General features: G+C 46.5%; 1 protein-coding gene across 1 annotated transcript in view; it reads right to left on the bottom strand.

Annotated features, from left to right (window-relative positions):
* The window catches only part of LOC311118124 (catenin alpha-2-like), a gene marked incomplete at both ends in the record, with an annotated part of 74,731 nt that overhangs the window by 41,147 nt on the left and 7,082 nt on the right, over nt 1-26,502 (bottom strand). Inside the window, 3 exons of the mRNA XM_084192996.1 lie at nt 13,769-14,035; nt 16,486-16,605; nt 19,570-19,736. Coding sequence (XP_084049122.1) covers nt 13,769-14,035; nt 16,486-16,605; nt 19,570-19,736 — 554 coding nt within the window. The remainder of the gene's footprint in view (nt 1-13,768; nt 14,036-16,485; nt 16,606-19,569; nt 19,737-26,502) is intronic.

Genomic DNA, 26,502 nt, shown 5'->3' with positions numbered 1-26,502 from the left:
ACCTCAGCTAACCTTTGCCTGTCTGTGTGCTCCTACGAGGGGCAGGGAGAGAGTGGAGATACATGTTTTAATGAGCTCAACCAGCCCTTTTTAATTTGGGAAGGTTTGGTCATGGCTTGACCTTGACAGGCCACTGCAGGCCTTACTCTTTGGGATAGAGGATATCAACACTAAATACCAAAAATGTCATTCAACTCGTTCAATAAGGCAAATGCAAAAGTTTGATACTCGTTCCCAAGAGTCAATGCAGAGAGGTGATACTGAACACACATAGACTAGCAATACATTCAATATACTTTTTGATCAGTATTTGGTGATAGCTTAGCTAACTTCTCCAAAGGTCACTGTGTGGGATTAATTTGCTTTGGTAGAGAAAGAGTTGGCAGAAATTAGAATAGGATAGATAGATAAAATAAGAATATACATTTGATCATAAAAAACTAAAGAATAGGAGAGATGTACTCTGAGTCTTTGGTTGTGTTTTTCGTTAGACACCTTCCCCTGGACTGGATTGCTGGTTGGTTCTGTGAGTGATGAATATTAATTTGTCCTGCGGAGGTGAGGAAACTGTGCTGCCGTCTGACATATTACATTCTCTCTGATCAGGGGCTAGGTGTTGGAGGGAGGGAGGGAGAGGGAGAGAGAGAGAGAGAGAGAGAGAGAGAGAGAGAGAGAAGAGAGAGAGAGAGAGAGAGAGAGAGAGAGAGAGAGAGAGAGAGAGAGAGAGAGAGAGAGAGAGAGAGAGAAAGAGAGAGAGGGAGGGAGGGAGGACAACTCTGAAGAGAGGGAGAGAAGGATAGTTTTGATACAAAATGCTATTACAAAATAAAAGCTGGATTGTGGAGTGAAGACCGAAGGCTACCAGAGCAGTCTAATGCACAGTGCAATGTTTTCTACAATGTGCCGTACATTCCATAATACAACTGTCCAATGTTAAATATAATATTCTCTCAACATACATTTGACTAAATCATATATTTGACACATAAACTACACAGCTACCCTCCTTCACATCAACAAACAGCTTTCCCTTTTGATCGCTGGGCCTATTTCTGCTGCCATCCATCCATCCCTCCATCCCTTCTCATCCCAGCCCAGTCCAGCCCAGCCCAGCCCAGCCCAGCCCAGCCCAGTCCAGCCCAGTCCAGCCCAGCCCAGCCCAGCCCAGCCCAGTCCAGCCCAGCCCAGTCCAGAGAGGGGAGAAGACAGAGACTGACCCATACTGAGGACACCAGGGATGCATCCAAAATGGCACCCTATTCCCTACAAAGTGCACTACTTTTGACCAGAGCCCTACGGTCCCTATATGGGGAATAGGGTGCCATTTGGGATGCAGCCAGGACTGATCGACCCCGTCATCACACACACCCATCTTCTGAAGAGTTCCATTACTGAAATCAATGTGTGTGCACTGTGGATATGTGTGTGTGTGCATGTACGTGCATGAATCCTACGCCCTGTGTATGCTCCTACAGGAGTGTGAGAATATGTGTGTGTGTGTGTGTGTGTGTGTTTCTTTGTGTATGCTCGTCCAGCCGTTGCATTGCCTAACATATAGTGTCTCCATCCACAGTCTGGGGCTGTGTAGTATAGTGCAGCAGGAATCAATCATGAACTAGCAGCTTCAGGGGAGCACACACACACTGACTGGCAGAGGGCAATTTGTCTCATTTAACTGTTGCCTACCTACTGGAATCAAATTAGCTTTGCTCTTTTTGCTTTCTGAAAGCCAGACTGTTTTACATAAAAAGCAGAGTAGATTGAATTACCATAACATGTAACTTTGTAGAGGAGAAGGTAACAGTGGCATGGTAGAGAGAGAGAGGTTGGAATTCACTGAACAAGAGTCCCTGCCAATGCCACCATTTCATTCTTATCCAGATATTTGGAGGTTCTTGCCAGAAACCTAATTTTATGGTTCACTTTGGAGATAGATTTTAGTGCTATGCTCTCCCCTGTCAGATGGTTATCTAGCACACATCCAAGATAATTAACAGAGTCTTTTGCTGTTATGTCACCTACTACCACCTTAAAATCAGGGGATTTTCTCAGTTTCACTTTGGACCCGAACAAGATGGACTATTTTTCCAAGGTAAAGTGACAGCTTATTGTCATATAGCCATTCAGAAGTTCAACACTGAGAGCTTTCTCTGAGAGCATTCTCAACCACATTTTTGTATTTGTGGGAAACCAATAGTGCAGAATCATCTGCATAGAGGAAAAGGTCACATGTACAGGCAGATTTCAGATCATTTATATACAACAGAAAGAAAAGTGACTCCAGCACACTCTCTTGGGGTACCCCACAGTTCAAAATGTTGGGTTTAGACAGGGTCCCATCCACATCCACCATCTGATTTCTTCCTTGCAGGTAAGAGCTAACCCATTTTACAGCTAAGTTGTTAAAGCCCATGGCTCTTAGTTTGATTAAGAGAATCTCATGATCCACTGTATCAAACGCCTTTTGGAGATCTAACATAACCATACCACAACATTTCCCTCCATCTACATCCTCCCTGATGTGGTCAGTTAGATATAGTAGGCAAGTGTCGGTGGAATGGGATTTCCTAAAGCTAGATTGGAGCTCATATAGCAGGTTATGTAAGGAAATATAACTCTCAATCTGCTCGAACATAATATTTTCCATGACCGATAAAATACACAGGATTGAGTCAGGCCGATAGTTTCTATGATCTAGCTTATTCACTTTTTTATATAAAGGAATGATCCTTGCAAGTTTTAGTTCACTGGGAAAAAAACCTAGTTCAATAGACAGATTTACAATGTGAGCTACACAGGGGGTGATAATTACCGCAGCATCCCTTAAATATCTGTCAGGAATGTTGTCAAGGCCAGTTGCTTTGAAATGGTCAGGTTCTTTCAGCTTATTTAGCACAGTTGACAGACACTTTTTTAAATGAAAAAGCATCTACTTGAATCCCCTGATGCGAGTAAAACTGCTGGACTTGACTCTCCCAATAACAACCTGACTGACAAGGTAACTTGCTTACCAATGTATTAGCTATAGTTGTAAAATAGCTATTCAGACTCTCTGTAACCATGGTCTTGTCTGATGTGACCTTTCCTCCAATGTCCAAGCTAAGATTTTGAGCTTTGGTCTTTAATATGTTACTGTAACCTAACAGCTTCAGTGTCACGGATTCTGCCGAGGTTGCTCCTCCTCCTAGTTCGGGCAGGCTTCGGCGTTCGTCGTCCCCGGAGTACTAGCTGCCACCGTTGAATGTTTCTATGTGTGATTGCTTTTGTCTGTCTGTCACACCTGTGTCCGTTTGTGTCTGATTACGTGTTCTATAAGTTGCCTGTGTTGTATTGGTTAGGTTGTGTGTTGTTTTTCGCCTGTCCGTAGTGCTGCGTGTTTTTCTCTGTTTTGTTGTTTTACGCATAGTTGCGTAATTGCTCGCCTCTGTCGTTTTGAGGCCGTTCTTTGTATCTTTGCCTTGTGGTTCACAAGTAAACTTTGTTGGACTAAGCTTCGGTGTCCTGCGCCTGACTCCCACACCACATACACCTCAGCCTTGACAGAACAACACACCAGTATGGAGTCAGCAGGAGCAGTGGTGGCACCCAAGTCGCTGGAGGATCGGATCAGCGACCAAGACACCATGATCCGGCAACTTGGGGCCGCCATGAACGAGGTGTCCAACACTCTGCGCCGGTTGGTTACAGGAGAGGTGCCCACGCCTTCTCACACCATCCCGTCACCAACGGCCAGTCCTCCTCTCTCAGCACCGGGACCCAGTGGCATTCGGCTCTCGCTCCCGAAGGCATATGATGGTTCTGCAGCCGAGTGTCAGGGGTTCCTCCTGCAGGTGGAACTCTACCTGGCCACCATACACACAGCGCCCTTGGGATACGAGAGCGTCTCCGCCCTCATCTCCTGTCTATCCGGCAAGGCGTTGGAGTGGGCCAACGCCGAATGGAGGGGAATAGACGCCGCTACCATCACCTACGCGGAGTTCTCCCGCCGCTTCAGGACTGTCTTCGATCATCCACCTGAGGGGAAGGCGGCGGGGGAGCGTCTGTTCCACCTCCGACAGGGGAAGAGGAGCGCACAGGAGTTCGCCCTGGAGTTCCGGACTCTAGCGGCGGATGCGGGGTGGAATGAGAGGGCCCTCATCGACCATTACCGGTGTAGCCTACGAGAGGACGTTCGTCGTGAGCTGGCCTGCAGGGACACCAACCTATCCTTCGACCAGTTGGTGGACATCTCCATCCGTCTCGACACCCTGCTGGCTACCCGCGGACGTCCCGAGTGGGGGTCGTCCATTCCACCCTCCAGCACCTCCGAGCCGATTCCCATGGAACTCGGAGGTGCTGGCGCTAGAGAGAGGAGGAGAGAGAGTCCGAGGGGGGCCATCCCCTGCACCAACTGTGGCCGTGGAGGACACACCGCGGCCAGGTGCTGGGGAGGGTCTCCTGGGAGAGGGGACAACAGGTCACACACTGGGGAGTCATTCCAGGTGAGTAGGCGCCCCACTTACCCAGAGCTCTCTGTTGGTCACATGTGTATACCTGTGAGATTTCCACAGGTGGCACCTCATTCCCAGCATAAGGCGCTAGTAGATTCAGGCGCAGCTGGGAATTTTGTTGATCGTGCATTTTGTTATAGGTTAGGAATTCCCCTTCGGCCGGTAGAAGCCCCCTTTACTGTTCATGCCCTAGACAGCCGGCCGTTGGGGTCGGGGTTGATCAGAGAAGTCACAGCACCACTTAAGATGACGACGCAGGGGGGTCATGAGGAGATCATTCAGTTTTATCTGATTGACTCTCCTGCGTATCCCGTGGTGCTGGGGCTTCCCTGGCTAAGCGCCCATGATCCTACCATTGCGTGGCAACAGAGGGCTCTTATGGAGTGGTCTGCCCAGTGTGTAGGGAGATGTCTAGGTGTTTCCTTAGGGGCGACCTCGGTGGAGAGTCCGAACCAAGTGCCCGCAATGCGCATTCCCCCTGAATATGAGGATTTAGCACTTGTGTTCAGCAAAACGAGGGCAACACGGCTACCACCTCATAGACAGGGGGATTGTGCGATAGATCTCCAAACAGGAGCGGCACTTCCGCGGAGCCGTGTGTATCCCCTGTCTCAAGAGGAGACAGCGGCTATGGAGACTTACATAGCCGAGTCCTTGGCACAGGGATACATACGGTCCTCCACTTCCCCGGATTCCTCGAGTTTATTTTTTGTGAAGAAGAAGGACGGGGGTTTGCGCCCGTGTATTGATTACCGTAGTCTCAATCAGATCACGGTTAAGTACAGTTACCCTCTTCCACTGATTGCGACTATGACAGAATCATTACGCGGAGCGTGGTTCTTCACAAAGTTGGATCTCAGGAGCACGTACAATCTGGTGCGCATTAGGGAGGGGGATGAATGGAAAACAGCATTTAGCACCACCTCGGGTCATTACGAGTATCTCGTCATGCCATACGGGTTGATGAATGCTCCTTCAGTCTTCCAATCCTTTGTTGACGAGATTTTCCGGGACATGCATGGGCAGGGTGTGGTAGTATACATCGACGACATCCTAGTGTACTCTTCTACACGAGCCGAGCATGTAGCCCTGGTGCGCCGAGTGTTGAGGAGACTGTTGGAGCATGACTTGTATGCCAAGGCAGAGAAATGCTTGTTCTTCCAGGAGTCCGTCTCCTTTTTGGGTTATCGGTTGTCCGCGTCTGGTGTGAAGATAGAGGTTGACCGTGTGTCGGCCGTGCGTAATTGGCAAACTCCAACCACTGTAAAAGAGGTGCAGCAGTTTTTGGGTTTTGCTAATTACTACCGGAGGTTTATCCGGGCCTTTGGACAGGTTGCAGCTCCCATTACGTCCCTGTTAAAGGGGGGTCCGGTTCGCTTGCAGTGGTCAGCTGAGGCGGACAGGGCATTTGTCAAACTGAAAAACCTGTTCACCTCGGCTCCGGTGCTGGCGCATCCGGATCCCTCTTTACCATTCCAAGTAGAGGTAGACGCGTCCGAGGCCGGTATTGGGGCAGTCCTGTCGCAACGGTCCGGCACGCCACCTAAGCTCCGCCCCTGTGCGTTCTATTCTAAGAAGCTCAGCTCGGCGGAGCGTAATTATGACGTAGGGGACAGGGAGCTGTTAGCTGTAGTCCAGGCCCTAAAGGTGTGGAGGCATTGGCTTGAGGGGGCTCAACACCCTTTCCTCATTCTGACTGACCACCGTAACCTGGAGTACATCCGGGCAGCTAGGAGATTGAACCCTCGTCAGGCTAGGTGGAACATGTTCCTGACCCGGTTTGTTTTTAAGATCACATACATCCCAGGGTCCCAGAACGGTAAGGCAGACGCCCTGTCCCGGCGGTATGACACAGAGGAGAGGTCCATTGAACCTACTCCCATACTGCCGGAGTCTTGTCTGGTGGCTCCGGTGGTGTGGGAGGTCGATGCGGAGATCGAGCGGGCACTGCGTACCGACCCTACTCCCCCCGAGTGTCCTGTGGGGCGGACGTACGTTCCGCTCGAGGTTCGTGATCGCCTTATCTATTGGGCTCATACATCACCCTCCTCTGGACATCCAGGTATTGGCCGGACAGTGCACTGCCTTAGCGTGAAATACTGGTGGCCAACGTTAGCTAAGGATGTGAGGGTTTATGTCTCCTCCTGCTCAGTGTGCGCCCAGTGTAAGGCACCTAGACATTTGCCCAGGGGAAAGTTACATCCCCTGCCCGTTCCACAACGACCATGGTCCCACCTCTCGGTGGATTTTGTGACCGACCTACCCCCCTCCCAGGGGAATACCACCATTTTGGTCGTTGTGGATCGGTTTTCCAAGGCCTGTCGTCTCCTCCCAATACCGGGTCTCCCTACTGCCCTACAGACCGCTGAGGCCCTATTTACCCACGTGTTCCGGCACTATGGGGTCCCCGAGGATATTGTGTCTGACCGAGGTCCCCAGTTCACCTCCAGAGTCTGGGGGGCGTTCATGGAACGCTTGGGGGTCTCGGTGAGCCTTACCTCGGGGTACCACCCAGAGAGCAATGGGCAGGTTGAACGAGTCAACCAGGATGTGGGTAGGTTTCTGAGGTCCTATTGCTAGGGCCGGCCGGAGGAGTGGTCTAGGTATATCCCCTGGGCAGAGATGGCCCAGAACTCTCTCCGCCACTCCTCCACCAATTTAACACCTTTCCAGTGTGTTTTAGGGTATCAGCCGGTCCTGGCACCTTGGCACGAGAGCCAGATCGAGGCCCCTGCGGTGGATGAGTGGATTCGGCGCTCGGAGGAGACGTGGGACGCTGCCCATGTCCATCTGCAGCGGGCCATCAGTCGACAAAAGGCGAGCGCCGATCGCCACCGCAGTGAGGGACCGGTGTACGCACCGGGAGATCGAGTCTGGCTCTCGACTCGAAACCTGCCCCTCCGCCTGCCCTGCCGGAAGCTGGGTCGGCGGTTTGTGGGGCCCTTTAAAGTCCTGAGAAGATTGAACGAGGTGTGTTACAGGTTACAACTGCCTATTGAGTACAAGAATATTAACCCCTCGTTCCATGTGTCTCTTCTCAGGCCGGTGGTAGCTGGCCCACTCCAAGAACATGAGATAGGAGAGACCCCTCCGCCCCCTTTGGACATCGAGGGGGCCCCGGCGTACAGGGTCCGGACCATCTTGGACTCGAGGCGCCGGATGAGTGGTCTCCAGTATCTCGTGGAGTGGGAGGGGTACGGTCCGGAGGAACGGTGCTGGGTGCCTAGGAGGGACATCCTAGATCCATCCCTCCTGACGGAGTTCCACCGTGGGCATCCCACGCGCCCGGGTCCGCGTCCTCCTGGCCGTCCCCGAGGCCGGGGTCGGCGCACGGCTGGGGCCGCGCGTCAAGGGGGGGGTACTGTCACGGATTCTGCCGAGGCTGCTCCTCCTCCTAGTTCGGGCAGGCTTCGGCGTTCGTCGTCCCCGGAGTACTAGCTGCCACCGTTGAATGTTTCTATGTGTGATTGCTTTTGTCTGTCTGTCACACCTGTGTCCGTTTGTGTCTGATTACGTGTTCTATAAGTTGCCTGTGTTGTATTGGTTAGGTTGTGTGTTGTTTTTCGCCTGTCCGTAGTGCTGCGTGTTTTTCTCTGTTTTGTTGTTTTACGCATAGTTGCGTAATTGCTCGCCTCTGTCGTTTTGAGGCCGTTCTTTGTATCTTTGCCTTGTGGTTCACAAGTAAACTTTGTTGGACTAAGCTTCGGTGTCCTGCGCCTGACTCCCACACCACATACACCTCAGCCTTGACATTCAGACACTTCAGATCGTTCCTATTCTCAAATATTTTGTCATTAAAATAATATTTCTTGGCCTTCTCTATCACTCTTATAAAAACAAAATCTGCCCTGGATTTCCTGAACTCCAGAAAGTGTTCATTTATAAGCTTAATTGCCTTCAAAATGTTATTGTTATCCATGGTTCTGTTCTTTGCTTAATTCCCCCCAAAAAATATCTGGAGCCTGCTTGTCTAAAGCATCTAAAAACAATGATTTAAAATTGCCCCAGGAATTTTCCACCTCATTGAATTTTAATACAGAAGACCAGTCCAATTTGCTCAAACAATTAACAAAAAGATCTGCCTTGCAAAAGTATTCATCCCCCTTGGCGGATTGCATGTTGCATTACAACCTGTAACTTAAATTGATTTTTATTTGGATTTCATGTAATGGAAATACACAAAATAGTCCAAATTGGTGATGTGGAATGAAAAAAATAACTTGCTTAAAAAAATTATACAAAATAAATAATGGAAAAGTGGTGCGTGCATATGTATACACCCCCTTTGCTATGAAGCCCCTAAATAAGATCTGGTGCAACCAATTACCTTCAGAAGTCACATAATTAGTTAAATAAAGTCCACCTGTGTGCAATCTAAGTGTCACATGATCTGTCACATGATCTCAGTATATATACACCTGTTCTGAAAGGCCCCAGAATCTGCAACACCTCTAAGCAAGGGGCACCACCAAGCAAGCGGCACCATGAAGACTAAGAAGCTCTCCAAACAGGTCAAGGACAAAGTTGTGGAGAAGTACAGATCAGGGTTGGGTTATAAAAAAATATCAGAAACTTTGAACATTCCACGGAGAACCATTCAATCCATTATTAAAAAATAGAAAGAATATGGCACAACAACAAACCTGCCAAGATAGGGCCGCCCACCAAAACTCATGGACCAGGCAAGGAGGGCATTAATCAGAGAGGCAACATAGACACCAAAGGTAACCCTGAAGGAGCTGCAAAGCTCCACAGCGGAGATTGGAGTATCTGTCCATAGGATCACTTTAAGCCGTACACTCCACAGAGCTGGGCTTTACGGAAGAGTGGCCAGAAAAGAGCCATTGCTTAAAGAAAAAAATTAGCAAACACGTTTGGTGTTCGCCAAAAGCCATGTGGGAGAATTTAGCATACTGATAAAGCAACACTCGAGTGGTTTAAGGGGAAACATTTCAATGTCTTGGAATGGCCTAGTCAAAGTCCAGACCTCAATCCAATTGAGAATCTGTGGTATGACTTAAAGATTGCTGTACACCAGCAGAACCCATCCAACTTGAAGGAGCTGGAGCAGTTTTGCCTTGAAGAATGGGCAAAAATCCCAGTGGCTAGATGTGCCAAGCTTATAGAGACACCCCAAGAGACTGGCTCTACAAAGTATTGACTTTGGGGGGGTGAATAGTTATGCACGCTCAAGTTTTCTATTTTTTTGCCTTATTTCTTGTTTGTTTCGCAATTAAAAAATATTTTGCATCTTCAAAGTGGTAGGCATGTTGTGTAAATCAAATTATACAAACCCCCAAAAAATATGTTTTAATTCCAGGTTGTAAGACAACAAAATAGGAAAAATGCCAAGGGGGGTGAATACTTTCGCAAGCCACTGTAGTTCTTCATAGACTTAATTGTTATTGAGTTATGACAATTAAAAGTGGTTTTCCGAACCTTCGTACTACAGAAAATGATGGAATGATCACTGAGCCCATAGTTTACAACCCCCCTGTTTGATATCGTTGATCTATCCGACACCAACACGAGGTCAATGATGGTTTGGGTAGAAGGACAGACCATAGTGGGCTCATTAATCAGCTGGTGTAAAGCAAACCAATTACAAAAATTCTTAAGAGCTTTAAAAGTAGCATTGTCCTTTTAGAGCATCTGTTTTAAAATTAAAATAACCATTAACAATAACCTCTGATGTACCTAAATATGTACAGTTGGCGCAAGTCTCCTCCAAAATTCATAAAACTTGTACTGGTCTGGTGGTCTGTAACAGGTTCCGACTATAATGGGTTTGCATTTTGGTAATAGAATATCCACCACACAGCTTCAATCTCATCATGGCTTAAATCTGATTCATAGTTGAACCCAATATCTGATGTTACATAAATACAAACTCCCCCGCCTTTGTGATTGCGGTCTCTTCTAATTACTGCATAATTTTCAGCTTCAATCTCAGCATGTTTTATCAAACCATCTAGCCATGTTTGGGTAAAGCAAAGCACTCCCACCTTACAGTTACTGGAGAGTAGGCACATTTCCTCGATCTTAGGAAGAAGGTATCTAACGTTGAGATGAAGGATGTGTAGTCCTCTTGTGGAAAACACCTTTTCTAGCCCTTTTGGAGGGACTCTGCCAGCTGGGATATTTGAACGTGTTAAATAGGGTGTATTTTTTCCGTGGCCAAAATGCTTAGTGCCAATCTGGCCCAATCTTCTGATTAAAACCACATACCTTGTCGAAAGGACATTGACTTGATGTACAAAAAGGGCCAGTATCTATAAACCTTTATATAAAAAACGTAAATTAAAAACGCTGCCAACACGCCAAACTTTCCAGCTGCCATCTTGGATGTTGATCATGTATATCCAGACTTATAGACTTATAGATATGTTTGTTCTGTATAGCCAATGACCACATGAGTTGGCTGTACAGCACCATAACAGATCTGGGTGATGTTTAGGCTTTGCATTTGATATTTCTAAGCAAGTATTAGCCTCACCTACATTACAGGTGTTGAGTGACAGGTGTATAGACATGCTTGCAATTTGCAACTTTGCCACATGGGGTCACTACAATACAAATGAAAGTCAGCTACCGGTCTAACTGTGGTCTATATACAGCACATCATGCCCTGTAAAGGTGTCTGCATCACAGGAGGCTGGTGGCACCTTAATTGGTGAGGACGGGCTCATGGTAACGTCTGGAACGGAATAAGTGGAATGGTATCAAATACATCCAACACATGGTTTCCATGTGTTTGATGCCATTCCATTCGCTCTGTTCCAGCCATTAATATGAGCCGTCCTCCCCTAAGCAGCCTCCTGTGGTCTGCATATTAGGTTCCCTTGAAAAACGAGAAAAAAGTGGCAATAGTACTGTTTGTCCACCTTGAGACGACGTAGCCAGTATACACTTCCTCAAAATAGTCTGAATTAATCTAAGATAACTCAATAAATGTGTCATTAATGTTGATGTTTTTGCCGAGGAGATCTTAGTCGCACAATTTTACATCTAACTAAGATGTTTGGTGCAGTATTTCTCAAGTGAAAAAAAGTGCATGAAAAGGAGTCGTCTCTCATTGAATGACAACAAAGAATTTACTGAAGAATCTCAATCACCGACGAAGGGGCGTAGACTTCGGCTATCGAACTTTGGCTTACCTCGAGAAAAATGTTGTGCACGAACAGCCGGGAAAAAAACCTTGCCAAAGACCAAAACGAACGGAAATGTCACAAAAGGGCATCATAATATATGCACAAACTGTTCTGAACTGTTTCCGGTGGGAAGCATGTAGACGCCTTAAGAGTACCACAAACCATGGTATGCTAGCCAACCCAAAGGATAACACATGGGTGATATTGTTTTGTTGCCCTACAACCTAATAAAAGCTGAGTCCTGTCCACAACCACTTTACACTTCAGGCATAATACACTCATGATAAGGAATGCTATCCGATCAATTAAACAAAAACACCTTAAAAGCTGCTAATGTATTCAAAGCCACGCTTCTAACTATAATGTCAATAATACACGCTCAATCAATCAAACCCACGACATTAGATATTATTACTTTTTTAATATTCTCCCTCAAAATATATTGTCTGCTTATTAGTATGTAACTTAAATGGGGCGGCAGGTAGACTAGCAGTTAAGAACAGTTGACTTTCATGCAGAAAGCATAAGTCCATGTATTGTCAGTATAACAACAAACAGTCCCTCTCTCAAATTTCACATTAAGTGCCGGGTCCTTATACATTAAGTGTGTCAGAGTCGGAGTATAGATCTAGGATCAGTTTTGCCTTTTAGATCATAATGAATAAGATGACATGAACATGGGGGAACTGATACTCCTACTCTGAGACTGCTCTGAATTCAATCCACTGTGATCAGTCTACCGAGTATTTATAGTCCATGGCCACTAGGTGGCAGCATTTAGTCATATTTCTCTAAGCAGCAGAAACCATGCTGGAATATACTAGTGTTTGACCACTTCTTTGTACATGTTAGTAATAATATTTAGGAACATACTTGTTATCTATGTATTCCTCCAGTGCTGCCAGTGTGCGTACTTAAAGGGAAGTTAAATTAAAGATCACATAGAGAGATTAATTAAAACAGCAGGGTTGCATGGCACCCTATTCCCTATATAGTGTTCATAGGGCTCTGGTCAAAAGTAGTACACTAAATAGGACATAGGGTTATATTTGGGACGCAAACAAATTCCCTCCCCCCTCACACAATACTGTACATTGACTTATCTGCTGAGGTGGCATTTTTTAAACTTGTAAATTACCTGCCTTAGAGTAATCCTTTGATTAAATAGTGATATTTGAAAATGCTCAGACCTACGCAGGTGAATTAAGTCATCTGTTGAAGTTACTGTTAATAATATCATCACAAAGAAAAGAACAGACAATATGCAATATGCATGTGATGGTATTGTTGGGGAATCAAAATACTGAAGAGATGAATATGGGAAAGTCAGTCACACACAGCTGAGGTGGGAAACGAAAGTGTGTGTGTGTGTGTGTCTGTGTGTGTTGTGCGTGTGTGTGTGTGTGTGTGTCTGTCTGTGTGTCTGCGTTAGTGTTTGTGTGCCTATGTGACTCTCTCTCCCTTCGCAAATGTCAGTTGAATAATTTATGGTCTGATATAATTGTCGGCTGCTGTTGCAGGTAGCGCTTTATCATGTTGTATGTAATTAAAAGGGCGTCCAAAAATAAATTGTGAAAGCAGAGGCAACAGAGACACCCCAAGCAGTTTGTTGAAAAAGAAGGCAAAAGTCTCTCTGAATTCATATCATTCAAGGCTTTGGGGAAGTGGGATGACGGAAGGTGAGAGTATATCAGTGGATGGTTTCAGTGGTAATGTTAGTCAGTGGCATTCACTGTTCTGTCTCTCTGTGAAAGCCCATGGGTGTACAGTACAGCAGAGTAGACCAAGTGTAAAGTACTCTGTACAACTGTCAAACACTCAAACGTATTCACCTCAAAAGTGTCCGTTTCAAAGACGCTTTGCCAGAACGGTTGCCCTTTTGGAGAACACATGGAGACAAAGCTAATACTTGTGATGTCGCCACAGAGCACAGAGGAGGCCGTGGTTATCAAAGAGAGGAAGGGAAGGAAACGGAACCCACTGCCTGGGACCCACCTGGGCACAGCCTTAGAAATACACAACAGCCAGACTCACAGTCTTGCAGACTCCATAGAACTCCATACAACGCTTCCGACTTCATCATGGGTCTGGGGAGAGCGAAAGAGCGGAATAGGTTCTGGTACTCACGTCAAACTCGTTGAGGGCCGCAGCCAGCTCGCCGATGCCAGCGTGGCCATGTTTCTCGTCGCCAGGCGAGGTGGCCTGGGCGGCGCTGCTGATGCCCCCGATGGCCTCCTGCACCTGCTTGAAGACGTAGTCACGGTTGGCGCGCGTGGCCGCCACGTCTGGGTGGCGCAGGAAGGCCTGCGAGGCCGTGTAGAGCATGGTGGCGTTCTTCTTCAGGGCGCCGCGCGCCGCCGCCATTTCGTCCCGGCACTGGGGGTCTTTCAGCTCCTGAAAACGAGACGGGGAAGTTAAGAAATGTTATATACTGGTCAGGAAATGCTATATACTGGTTAGGAAATGTTGTTTACTGTTTAGGAAATGTATACTGTTTAGAAAATGTATACTGTTTAGGAAATGTTATATATTGGCTAGAAAATGTTATGTTTAGGAAATGTTATATACTGGTTAGGAAATGTATACTGTTTAGGAAATGTTATACACTGAGTATACAAAACATTAAGGATACCTGCTCTTTCCATGACATAGACTGACCAGGTGAAGCCAGGCGAAAGCTATGATCCCTTATTGATGTCACTTGTTAAATCCAATTAAATCAGTGTAGATTAAGGGGCGGAGACAGGTTAAAGAAGGATTCTTAAGCCTTGAGATAATTGAGACATGGATTGTGTATGTGTGCCATTCAGAGGATGAATGGGCAAGACAAAATATTTAAGTTCCTTTGAACGGGGTATGGTAGTAGGTGCCAGGCGCACCGGTTTGTGTCAAGAACTGCAATGCTGCTGGGTTTTTCATGCTCAACAGTTTCCTGTGTGTATCAAGAATGGTCCACCACCCAAAGGACATCCAGCCAACTTGACACAACAGTGGGAAGCATTGGACTCAACATGGGCCAGCATCCCTGTGGAACGCTTTCGACACCTTGTAGAGTCCATGTCCCGATGAATTGAGGCTATTCTGAGGGCAAAATGGGGGGGGAGGGGGGGGGGGGGGCAAACTCAATATTAGAAAGGTGTTCGTAATGTTTGGTTAGGAAAGGTTGTATACTGTTTAGGAAATGTTATATACTGGTTAGGAAATGTTATATTGCTTAGGAAATGTTGTATACTTGTTAGGACATGCTACGTATATACAGACCAGACCTCAGCACAGGTTATATAGTAAACCTGCATAATTTTACTAACATACAAAACTTATTTGACTTTTGTTTTGTAGCAGGATTGGAATTGATCTGAAAAGTTAGAGGTACTGTAACTTTGTTCGAAGGGTACTGCCACTTTGTTTGAAATCATTTCGAGAGGATATGAATTCTGGTCTGACTCTCGAGATACTATTCAAACTAAGGCTAAATATTTCATTAAACACACTCAAATGAATCATCACATACCATTATTGTGGGCATAAGATATGTGTTGATTGAAAGTTCAACCTTGAGGCTTTTGATTGTATGAGCTTTATTCAATATGTCTACTCGTATTCCATTCAAACACCATAAAGCCTTGATAGGCAGACCTGCTTGATATAAAGAAATATAATTTGTGTCAAGCCAGTCCCCTTGAAGAGTGCACCTTGCGTGACCCAACAGTTCCACTGAGTGTATAACACATTACTTATTACAGATTTCCTGTCAAAACTCTAAATATGCAGAGTTCTCACTTAACACTTCAGATTTAATTCTAAGAAAGGTGAAATGCATTCCCTGAAACATGTGCCACCAAAAAATACCCAAACTTAGTGGAGCCTTAAGAAAGCACTCAAAGACATTAATAATTTCCTCTGAATTCTAAATTATTATTCCATGGTGATGTTTAAGAGGCATTACCAGGGACGTAGAGATGTGAGTCAATCATCCGAGAGATGGCAGTTCAACTCTTTCAGCATGTGTCCCAAATCACACCATATTCCCTATATAATGCACTACTTTTGACCAGAGCTCTATGGGCCCTGCTCAAAAGTAGTGTGCCATTTGAGACGCAGCCTCAGTCATTCCTCAGTCAGAAATGGTGTGCTATGGCACAGTCACGACTCTACGGATACAGCTCAGCTTTTAAACGTGTTTTTGGAGAACGCGTTCAGTTATGACCGAGAGCACAGCTTGGTGTTAGAAGCAGAGTTGTTTCCCTCTCCCTAGGCTGGCTATAGAGACAGCTGTGTGATGTAGTGTCATGACAGAGATTGTGTCTGCTTGCTCTGTGTGTGTCCGTGTGCACGTATGTGCTTGAGTGCCTGCGTGTGATGTACTGCTATGATAGAGAATCAGTGTTCTCGCTGTGTCTTGGTAAGAGCCGAAGGGCTCTCTATCTCTATCTGTTTTTAATGTGTCTGCCTCGCTACTGGTTTCTCTTTACAGTTCCCCTGGCTGGATCTGATCGTCTTGAGGTTTAACACATCACTGATGGTTAGAGGGGATAATGGTGCTGGAGGTACAGGTGTGTGTGTGTGTGTGTGTGTGTGTGTGTGTGTGTGTGTGTGTGTGTGTGTGTGTGTGTGTGTGTGTGTGTGTGTGTGTGTGTGTGTGTGTGTGTGTGTGTGTGTGTGTGTGTGTGTGCGTGTGTGTGTGTGTGTGTGTGCGTGTGTGTGTGTGTGTGTGTGTGTGTGTGTGTGTGAGCAGTCTCCTGCAAAGCTTGGTTTCCCGTTTATCTGTGATACAAGCTCAAGGAGCCAGGTGTGGAATATGACGTATTTGACAATTACCTGTAGTGTGAGTGTGTTTGTGTTACCTGCTGTCTGCGGGCGGCCACATAGTTGAGCTTCACCATCTCCTTGCCAAACTCTTTGAAGCGGTTGGCCAGGTCCTGCTCATTGGTGGCATTCTTCACTGCCTCCAGGGCCTCCTCCACCTGTCAGACACACAAACACGTACGTGCATACACAGAAACACACGCACACAGAGATGGAAACACAGAGACACAAATTTTTAAAATAAGTAAAATGTTTATGGACATAGCTACCCTCTGTACCTTAAGGCTTTTCCATTAAGTATTTTCCGAGGTGTAAAATTGTAAATAGTGGCTACTTCTCAGAGAGTGGTCCTCTGTAGCTCAACTGGTAGAGCACGGCGCTTGTAACGCCAAGGTAGTGGGTTCGATCCCCGGGACCACCCATACACAAAAATGTATGCACGCATGACTGTAAGTCGCTTTGGATAAAAGTGTCTGCTAAATGGCATATTATATTATTATTTAAACAAGGGCGTCCACTGTCACCATATCTATTCGTTATGGCCATCAAAATGCTAGCTATTAAAATCAGATAAAATAACAACATTAGAGGATTAGAAATCCAAGGCATAAAAACAAAGGTATGCCAATGACTCAAGTTTTATATTGGAATTATTTGATTTTTCTGTTGGGGACTGTCGGGGTGGGGGGGGTGGGTTCTCGGATGGTTGAGGGGCAGCTCTTGGGGAACTGTGGGGGGGATCTTGGAGGGCTGATGGCCTGGCGGTTGGGAGCTTGGGCTGGTGGCTGATGGGTCGCTGGTTTGGGTCCCCGTTTTTGACCTTATGGGAGATCTGTTGACGTGCCCTTGAGCGGGGCGTTGACCCTGGTTGCTTCTGTGGGTCGCTCTGGATGGGAGTCTGTTAGATGACTAATGTGATGTAAATGTTGAGCGCCTTCATTGCAAGTAGAATTTATATTTTAAATATTTAAAAAATAAAATAATTATAATGATAATAATATTTTTTCATTAAGAGACTAAACTTCAGCTACAGATGTAGGATCTTAATTTGAGCCAGTTTGCTACAGCAGGAAAACAATCCTGCAGCAACAGGAAATGTGAATTATTATGTGGATTATAATTAATTGACAGTTGTTGATAATTAGATACTTTTTTTGATAGGAAAAAAAAATTCGGAGTGGAAATTACAAACTTCAGAACCCTTTTTAAACCTCAAATACACTACAAGTTTTAGTACTCCTGCAACAGGGTTCTTTGTAATTGCTACCAGAACAATTGTTTATTAAATTTTTTTGTGGCCATTAACTTGTGTACGTTTTTTTTTAATGGTCTCCTTTTAGTGATCCTCATCCCTGTATGTGCTTATTCTAAACGACTTTCTGTAGCCGTTATGAAAGTGCAGACAGACGCTGTATTGGAAAGAGAAAAATAGAGAGAAGAAAGAGAAAAATAGAGAGAAGGAGAGAGAGAGAGAGAGAGAGAGAGAGAGAGAGAGAGAGAGAGAGAGAGAGAGAGAGAGAGAGAGAGAGATAACTTGTAAGTGGCCTTTGATGGCGAAGCTTAGGCACAGACTGGAGTTAAGCCCCCTCTCGGCTCCCGGGGAACCCAAACGTTCCAGAAGATGAACTATCTGAGTGTGTGTGTGTGTTTGTGTGTGTGCATGCATGCGTGCATATGTGCATGTGTGTGTGTGCCTGCATGTGTGTGTGTAAGTCTGGGCAGTTGTGCCAGCACTGCACTGGATCAAAATAAAAGCCCAAATCCTAACTTGTGATCTGCATGTGTCCTGTAAACATATAGGCTTAATAACACTTCTATCCAAGCGGTGTGACATGCACAGTACGTGTGGTTAATAACTCCTTGTTCAGTATAGCGGGTATCCATCAGTGGGCTCTAATATCACATGCTTGTGCATGCATCCGTGTGAATGTGTGTGTGTGTGTGTGTGCAAGCTCCAGCACATGTGTGTGTGCTCTACTACTGAGGTGCTGGCTCATCTATATGCTAATGTGGGGCCCAGGTAGAAGGTAGAGCTCCCAGGGATCAGTAGTGATCAGTGGCTATGGATTAGAGCAGGGCATGCTGGGATATCCTGGGGAGGGGATGGGACAGGACAGAGGGACGTTACTCACTGAAGGTGTCCAAAAATTGATACAGTGTCCTTCCACATACTAGGTGACGAGAGAAGATGTATCCTGGATGCGTCCTAAATGGCACACTATTCTCTATTTAGTGCACTACTCTGACCAGGGCCCATGACAAAGAGCACAGGGTGACTCTAGCGTACTTACTGAAGGTGCTGACTATTCTGTAGCCTGACTATGTATGTATGTCCCTGTGGCTCACCAAAGGGCATATGAAAGCCCTTGTGTTTTCATACGATTTACAGCTACCTCGCTCTTTCACATACAGAAGGGGAAGGGAGAGGTGTGTGTATGTGTCATTTGGTACAGTAGTGCTTGGCTCACCATGAAACTCTACGGGGGTTGGGTGTGTGTGTGTGTGTGTGTGTGTGTGTGTGTGTGTGTGTGTGTGTGTGTGTGTGTGTGTGTGTGTGTGTGTGTGTGTGTGTGTGTGTGTGTGTGTGCGCTTGTGCATGTGTACATGTGTGTGCGCGTGAGAGTTTGTGTGAGTGTGTGTAGGAAGGTGTCCTGCTGGGTCTATCTACAAAGGCCAGCTGACTTTGTAGCTGGTAGGGGAGCCTCTCTGTGGCACGTTTAAAGATATGCAGACTAACCAACAGCAACTTCAAACAGCCTTTTCAAAGGCCAACGTCGTTCACAGTGTTCGAATAAAAGTTAGGAGGTTACTCGAGAGTAACTTTGTCAGACTTTGTATGATAGCGTCCTAGACCAAGGTTTGTACTCAGATGCAACTTAGGTGCTTAATCAAACCACTGGACGTATGGGGTGACAATCACAGAGGTTTGAAATGCACAAACTTCACTATCAATTCAGAATAAATCCCATGTGATGGGGTGCATCTCAATCTAAATAGTATAGTGTTGTCTCCTCTGGACGAGAGTGGATGCAACTTAAGGCAACTGAGATGTGTCCCTTGTATCAGTGGAGAAGAGCAAAAGGATGTAGATATAGAGTAGTCATAGACTATGAGTTACGTACGATTTTGAGGTGGGCCAGCAGCCTCATGACGTCAGCCATGTCGGCGAGGATGAGCAGGCGGGTGACGGCGGAGAGCAGGGCGCGGGCAGCCCTCACCATGGTGCCACGCTTCACTGAGGAGCAAGGGTCGTCAGCAAACTCCTGGGAGGCCACGCGCATTGAATCACCTGCAGAGGGGGATCAGAGTGAGCGAGAGAGAGAGAGAGAGAGAGAGAGAGAGAGAGAGAGACATGGCTGGGGTTAGAGGTGGGTCAGCAGCAATATCACACCAGATAGACTTCAGTATTTAACGTGAGATGCCTTCAATATCGTCCACTAAGGGCAACGTGAGCATGTATTACCATCTAGTAGGCTCGCGACTTGCTAGAGTGTTGTGGATGGGGATACAGAGGAAGGGTTTAAACTGCATACTTCGGCTCTGAGGATCGCAGGTTCAATCCCAGTACTAGGCACTCATTTAATTTTTTTCTGTTTTAACCTTATCCCAAACCTTAACCCTTACCTTATCCAGTGGGAATTAATTCCTACACTTTACCGTCAAGTACCGTTTTCTGTTTTAACAACCTTAATCCTTACCTACTTCATATTTTCAAGCATTATTATTATGGTTGTTTGACTGCGAGTATTTGATGAAATGCACGCAGCATCATAACTTGAGATCTCTGAAACATTATGTGCGTAGCAGCGCATTTATGAGTGCATCTGATGCAGATTAGGGGAGACGGGGGCTATACCGGGGATATAGGCTACTGAATAGAACCTATTCACGTTGCAGTGAGAGTGGCTATTGCACTGTTTCCTCCCGCATGTTGTAGGAAGACCAAAGCAAAAGTAATATGAGGATTGGGACACACAAGTGATGCTTCATAATAATCATGAATGGATTAAAAAAATGTGTGAGCATTTTTGTCCAATAAACAAATGACTTCCATGGACATGTGGTATTGTTTTGGAATTTTAGTTTGTTTGGCATTTTGTACAATCTAACAATTTTTTGTGTGTTATTTTACTAGGCAAGTCAGTTAAGAACAAATTCTTATTTACAATGACGGCCTACACCAGCCAAACCCGGACAACACCACTCTATGGGACTCCCAATCACGGCCAGTTGTGATACAGCCTGGAATTGAACCAGGGGGTCTGTAGTGACGCCTCAAGCACTGAGATGCAGCGCCTTAGACTGCTGCGCCACTCGGGAGCCCTCTGAATAGTCTAACTCTGATTCAAACTATGTGTGAAAACGTCCTAAGAGACCCAAAAATACTTATAACTATTGACTCAGGGGGGTGAATACTTATCTAATCAAGATATATTAGTGTTTAATTTGTGTAGTTGACAAAAAATGACAATTAAATCCATTTTAATCCCACTTTGTAACAAACTAATGTAGAAAAAGTAAAGGGGTGTGAATACTTTCTGAAGGCACTGTATTCCCAGGTATCTACACCAGTATTTACATGTTGTATTGTACATGTTTAGTAGTACGTGTACACTTCCTGGCCTGTACCTCTCTCCGTGTGTGCAGTGTGTCGCAATCTTAATCTACATTACATCAACGCGGTAGGAAACCAGCTGACCATTTTGTTTCTTCCTGAGTGGTGGTAGTGAGCTGAAAAGCTCCCTGTTGGTTGCACAGCGGTAGCCTCCTCCTGCATGGCCCACACAACCACACAACCACAGGAGGCCGGAGGTGGTAATGCCGTAACCCAGGAAACCATGTGGAATCCATAGAGAGAACAGAGAGCAGAGGAAAATGAGTTGTGTTTGTGTGTTCCCTTTATCACACTGTATCTGTACATCGTATGTGTCTGCCTTAGAGAACAAGTATTCTGTATGACAGTTAAAATGCAATCCAGCTTGGTTCATGTAAGAGGAAGCCATAGTATAGTCCTAGACAAAGTGCAGTTATTTCAGCTGGCACTAGTGGTATAATATCCTACAGTGGCTCCCATGTAAACCCCAGTCTGTGGATCTAGACAGGTAATCAGGAGTCACCTCAGACTAGCCTGATCCCTGATCTGTTTGTGCTGTCTTGCCAACTCTAATTGTCATTGTCACACCAGCACAAACAGATATGGGAACAGGCTAACCTCAGACAGAGCAGAGCTTTAGTCTCACTAGGGAATGCTCTCTCTGTCTGAGGCCTTCTCATTCATAAACCACAGACTGATTACATTGACTGTCTCACCTTAAAGCCCAAGGGGGGCATCAGTGGCTTATGTCACCTGATTAAAACTACAGATACATCCATAGATCATACACAGAGAAGCAAGCACACACACACACACACACACAGACTTGTAAGTGAGCCATCATAACTCATCCTTCCAGGCCGGTGACGAGGCAGGCAGTGTGTGTGTGTGTGTGTGTGAGTGTGCGTGTGCATGTGTGTGTGTGTGTGTGTGCATGTGTGCGATCAAGCGTGTGACAGTTTAGTGGGCTTAGTGAATCCCCGCAGTCTGAAATCAGCATCCAGAATTTAATCAGGAGGAGATGAGAGGCGATAGAGGAGACGATTGGATGATAGGACTCAGAGGGTTATAGACAAGATGATAGGTTTGATGTGGGCTCGGGCTGCACACTGTTACAATAAACTTTAGCTTAAAGGGTTTATTGGCAAGGACGTCTCTTTCCACACAGTACTCCTGATGGCTCCTGTTCCATTTGTCAGTCTGAATTCTCCATTAATACAGAGTGAGAACATTAACTATCTTTTCACTTTTTCTCCAGACGCAAAACAAATAAAATGTCACTATGATCTTCAGGCAGTGTGGACCCAAAGTGGGTGAACTGGAAGTGGCCGTTCAGTTTAAAGGCTCCATGTATGGTAGTTCTTGACACTGTTCCTCATGACTATATAACTTAAAAAGACACAAACAAATGTACATTCAAAGTAGTGGTTGATCATTCAATAAAGGACTGTTATTGTTATGAATGAGCCATCGAATAGAGAATCAGACACCATTTACAACTCTAATCTCTTAAAATAGTGCCCTGTCAGTGTCAGCAATACACTCACTCCCCTCTCTCACTGTCTGCATCCCAAATGGCACTCTATTCCCTTTATAGTGCACTACTTTTGACCAGGGCACATTTGGGACACATACAACCTTCTGTATGCTACACCCTTATAATGGGACTTAATGGGATGTGGATTGTGGAGATTTCCGTTCCCCCCACTGGGGTGTGACTGGGTCTGCTGTCCTGTCCAATAGCTCAAGGTCAGCTGGCTAGTTCTTCCTTGTCCTATTCGCAGCTGGGGATTCAGTCTGATTGATTTGTTTTCTCATGAGGAGAGAGCTTTCCCATTAACAGTGAAAGGTTAACCGTGAACACACACATAAATACTAAAGGGACACACGCACACATACAGTGCCTTGCAAAAGTATTCAGACCCCTTGGATTTCTTCACATTTTATTGTTACAAAATGTTTTTCAAATGTAATTGTTGTTGTATTTTTTTTTTTACCCCCTTTTTCTCCCCAATTTTGTGATATCCAATTGTAATCTTGTCTCATCGCTGCAACTCCCCAACAGGCTCGGGAGAGGCGAAGGTCGAGTCATGTTGTCACGTCTCCTCCCGTTGCTCCCCTCCGGCGCTCTCATTCGCCGGTCTACTAAGCCACCGGTCTGAGCGCACCACCTCGGCAACACCGGAATGGAAACCCAACGCACCCTAATCACCTCCAGCGCACCTGCACCTCATCATCTCATCACCACCTCTATATAGCCCTGGACTGTTCAGTGTTGTGTTGTGTGTGATTGTTAGTGTCTTGTCGTGTACTCGCTATTTGTTGTTCTCTTGCTCAGTGTTAAGTAAACCTTTACATTGTTGATTCCTGCCTCTGCGTCCTGCCTCTTCGTATCCTCAGTACTCGTCACAGAATCACACACCAATCACGAATATGGATGCAGCAGGTAATCCTCCTGGAGTTTCCCAGTGCCTCGACCAGCAGCAGCAGCAGATTGCCCAGCTGAACGCCACCATGCAGGAAGTGCTCCAAACGCTGCATAAACTGACCATCGCTCCGGTTCCACCTCAGGGAGTGGCGAGTGCACCCAGTCCACCTCCTCCCGTACTATCACCAATGTCTGAGGGACCCCACACCCTGCCGGAGCGCTATGACGGGAAAATTAAGAAATATAGAGGCTTCCTGCTACAGGTTTCACTGTATAGCGCTGGTGATTTCACTACTGAAGGGAAAGGTGCTGGATTGAGGCGGCGGCGCTTCCCTACTCCACCTTCCTCGCTTGGTTCAGGGCAGTGTTCGATCATCCCACGGAGGGAAAGGACAGGGGTGAGCGTCTCCTCTGGCTACAACAGGGAGAGGGGGCCGCATTCGAGTACGCCCTGAGTTCTCGCACGGTGGCGGCGTCTTCAGGCTGGAATGAGCGTGCTCTGCGCACGGCCTTCAGGAGAGGCTTACGGGAGGACATCACGACGGAACTCGCATGTCGGGGCGATGAGATGGACCTTGATACCGTCATCGCCACATCCATTCGTCTTGACGACATGTTGAGAGACCAATGGCGTTCCCAACACCTCCCGGAGCCTTGAAGCTCACTCCATCTGAGCTATAGAAGCCGCTCTGCCTCCGAGTCCTCACCCATGGAGGTGGGCAGCACCCCCTACACCACCACGGACCACAGATTTCCTGGCGGCTCCCTATCTTGGCGGTATGACTCCCATCGCCGCTCCATGAGTGTTCCGTCATCACCTGTCACCAAACAATTGTTTTTAGTTCCCCTAACGGTGAATGGTTCTTCCTTCTCTTCGCTTTCCACAGCAATGATAGATTCCAGATCGGTGGGGAACCTAATAGATAGGGAGCTGGTCTCTGAATGGGGGTTGCCCACCGTGCCACTGCCTTCTCCGCTACACGTCACCTCGCTGGACAATTAACCACTTGGATCAGGTACCATTACACATGTCACTCTCCCCATCACCATCACCATTCTCACACTACCGGAGCACCACGAGGAGCTGTCCTTCCACATCGTCACGTCACCCCTTCACCGGATTGTCTTGGAATTGCCCTGGCTCAGACTACACAACCCCACCATCAATTGGATCACCAAGAGGATCACAGCCTGGTCCCCCTCATGCCGGAGGACCTGCCTGCCGGTGGTTTGTTGTTCCTCGTCAGTGGAGAGTCCGGAGTGCGCCCTCCAGCCCAATATTCCACGTGAGTACGCAGATCTCTCCGATGTCTTCTTTGCCTCCAAGGCTAAGTGTCTCCCTCCTCACAGGCCCTGGGACTGCACCATTGACCTGCTGGAGGGCCAACACCCCCCGAAGAGTCGCATTTACTCCCTCTCCATAGCGGAGGCTGAGGCCATAGAGAAGTATGTGGCGGAGACCCTGAAACAGGGGTTCAACAGACGCTCTACCTCTCTTGCCTCCGCCAGTATCTTCTTTGTGGCCAAAAAAGATGGAGGACTAATGCCTTGCATTGACTACCGGGGACTGAACGCAGTCACCACCAAGTACCGGTACCCCCTCCCTCTGGTTCCGTCAGCCATTGAGCAGCTGTGAGGGGCCTCACTCATGGCTTAACTAGGGCACAAGTGGAAACTTTGATCATAGCTCAGTGAGGAATTGCATGGCCCTGTGTGCCACTGATCCATTTCATGGATCTGGAATGGATCCGCGCCAACAGTGTCAAGTCTGTCTGAAGTGCACACTATGAAATGTGAGGAAACTGTAGAGGTGAGAGCCGGATGGATGATGGATGATGAAGCCCCCGCTTCTCTTTCTGCTGATCTGAGTATTGAACATACAGTACAATCCAATTCCAATCGGAGGAAAACATCAGCTTCGAGCAAGGGTTAATTGAACTCCATTCAGCTGTTAAAGGGGACTTGACTTGCAGGCAGGAAAATAACTATAAGTGACTTTATAGACAACATTGGCCATCCTGAAAATAAACGTTCCCAAGACGATGACAGAGCACTATTTGATGAGGCGTAGAGTTACACATTGGAGATCAGTGAGGGTTGTACCGAGCCACAGGCTTTCGGCGTGATCTGTTTAGCCTATACGGTGTTCAGACACTGCGGAGGCGGCGGTGCTACCGACCGCGGACAATCAAAGCATTAACGTTGCGTGACTGTGGAGTAAACATCTTGGGATCGTTACATTCTCCAAAGCCAGGGCCAGGGCCCGAGCTTAATGGCTATCAATCAGACGAATGTACCACTCTTTCCCTCTCTTACACACACACACACACACACACACACACCCTGTCTCCTGCTTCTAATCCATCAAGAGAGAGGGAACGTTTGATCGCCCTATTACTCTGACCCGCCGAGCGCTTAACCACCGGGAAATGAGATTTCGGGATTCGAAAAACCAAACGACAGTCCACGCTCTGTAAAACTTTCCCCCAAACTTTTAGTGTGATTTAGAGGGTTTGTGTTTGCATATGATGAGTCATTGTATTTCAATTCCAAACACTTTAAAGTAAATCAAACACCAAAACAAATCTATACAGTATTCCCTCGGATAGAAAAGTTAGCAGTCATGCTAGGCCTGGGTAGGTTTGAATGGGGCCAGGGATGTGAAATGGCTGGTCGGCTATAGAGGCAAGGCTACAACTAGGGTAATGCATTTCCTGTGTATATCCTGCTTATTCCCTCCTGATTTCAGAAATCTTTCAACAGGAATTTCTGGAAACCTTCGGAATTTTGGGAAAGTTTAGACTAGACCGGCTTGGGTAAATCCAGCACCACCCAAATGAGACCCAGGGGGAGGCGATAGAGGGTGCAAGAGGAAATGAAAAAATATATTGTTTTCACCTACGGGCTTCAAACCCACTTTCAAATAACTAATGTTGACTCTTTGCTGTTTACTTTCTTTTGAAGGGCAGATTAGGAAAATACCACTTTGTTTCAAGGGCACTAGACCCATCCTCAACCATTGATTAGTGATAA

The sequence above is a fragment of the Coregonus lavaretus genome (assembly GCF_964263955.1).
Source record: "Coregonus lavaretus genome assembly, contig: HAP1_SCAFFOLD_971, whole genome shotgun sequence".
NCBI classification, from domain to species: Eukaryota; Metazoa; Chordata; class Actinopteri; order Salmoniformes; family Salmonidae; genus Coregonus; species Coregonus lavaretus.
Note: the sequence above shows the minus strand (reverse complement) of the source record. Positions and strands in the feature narration are given on the sequence as shown.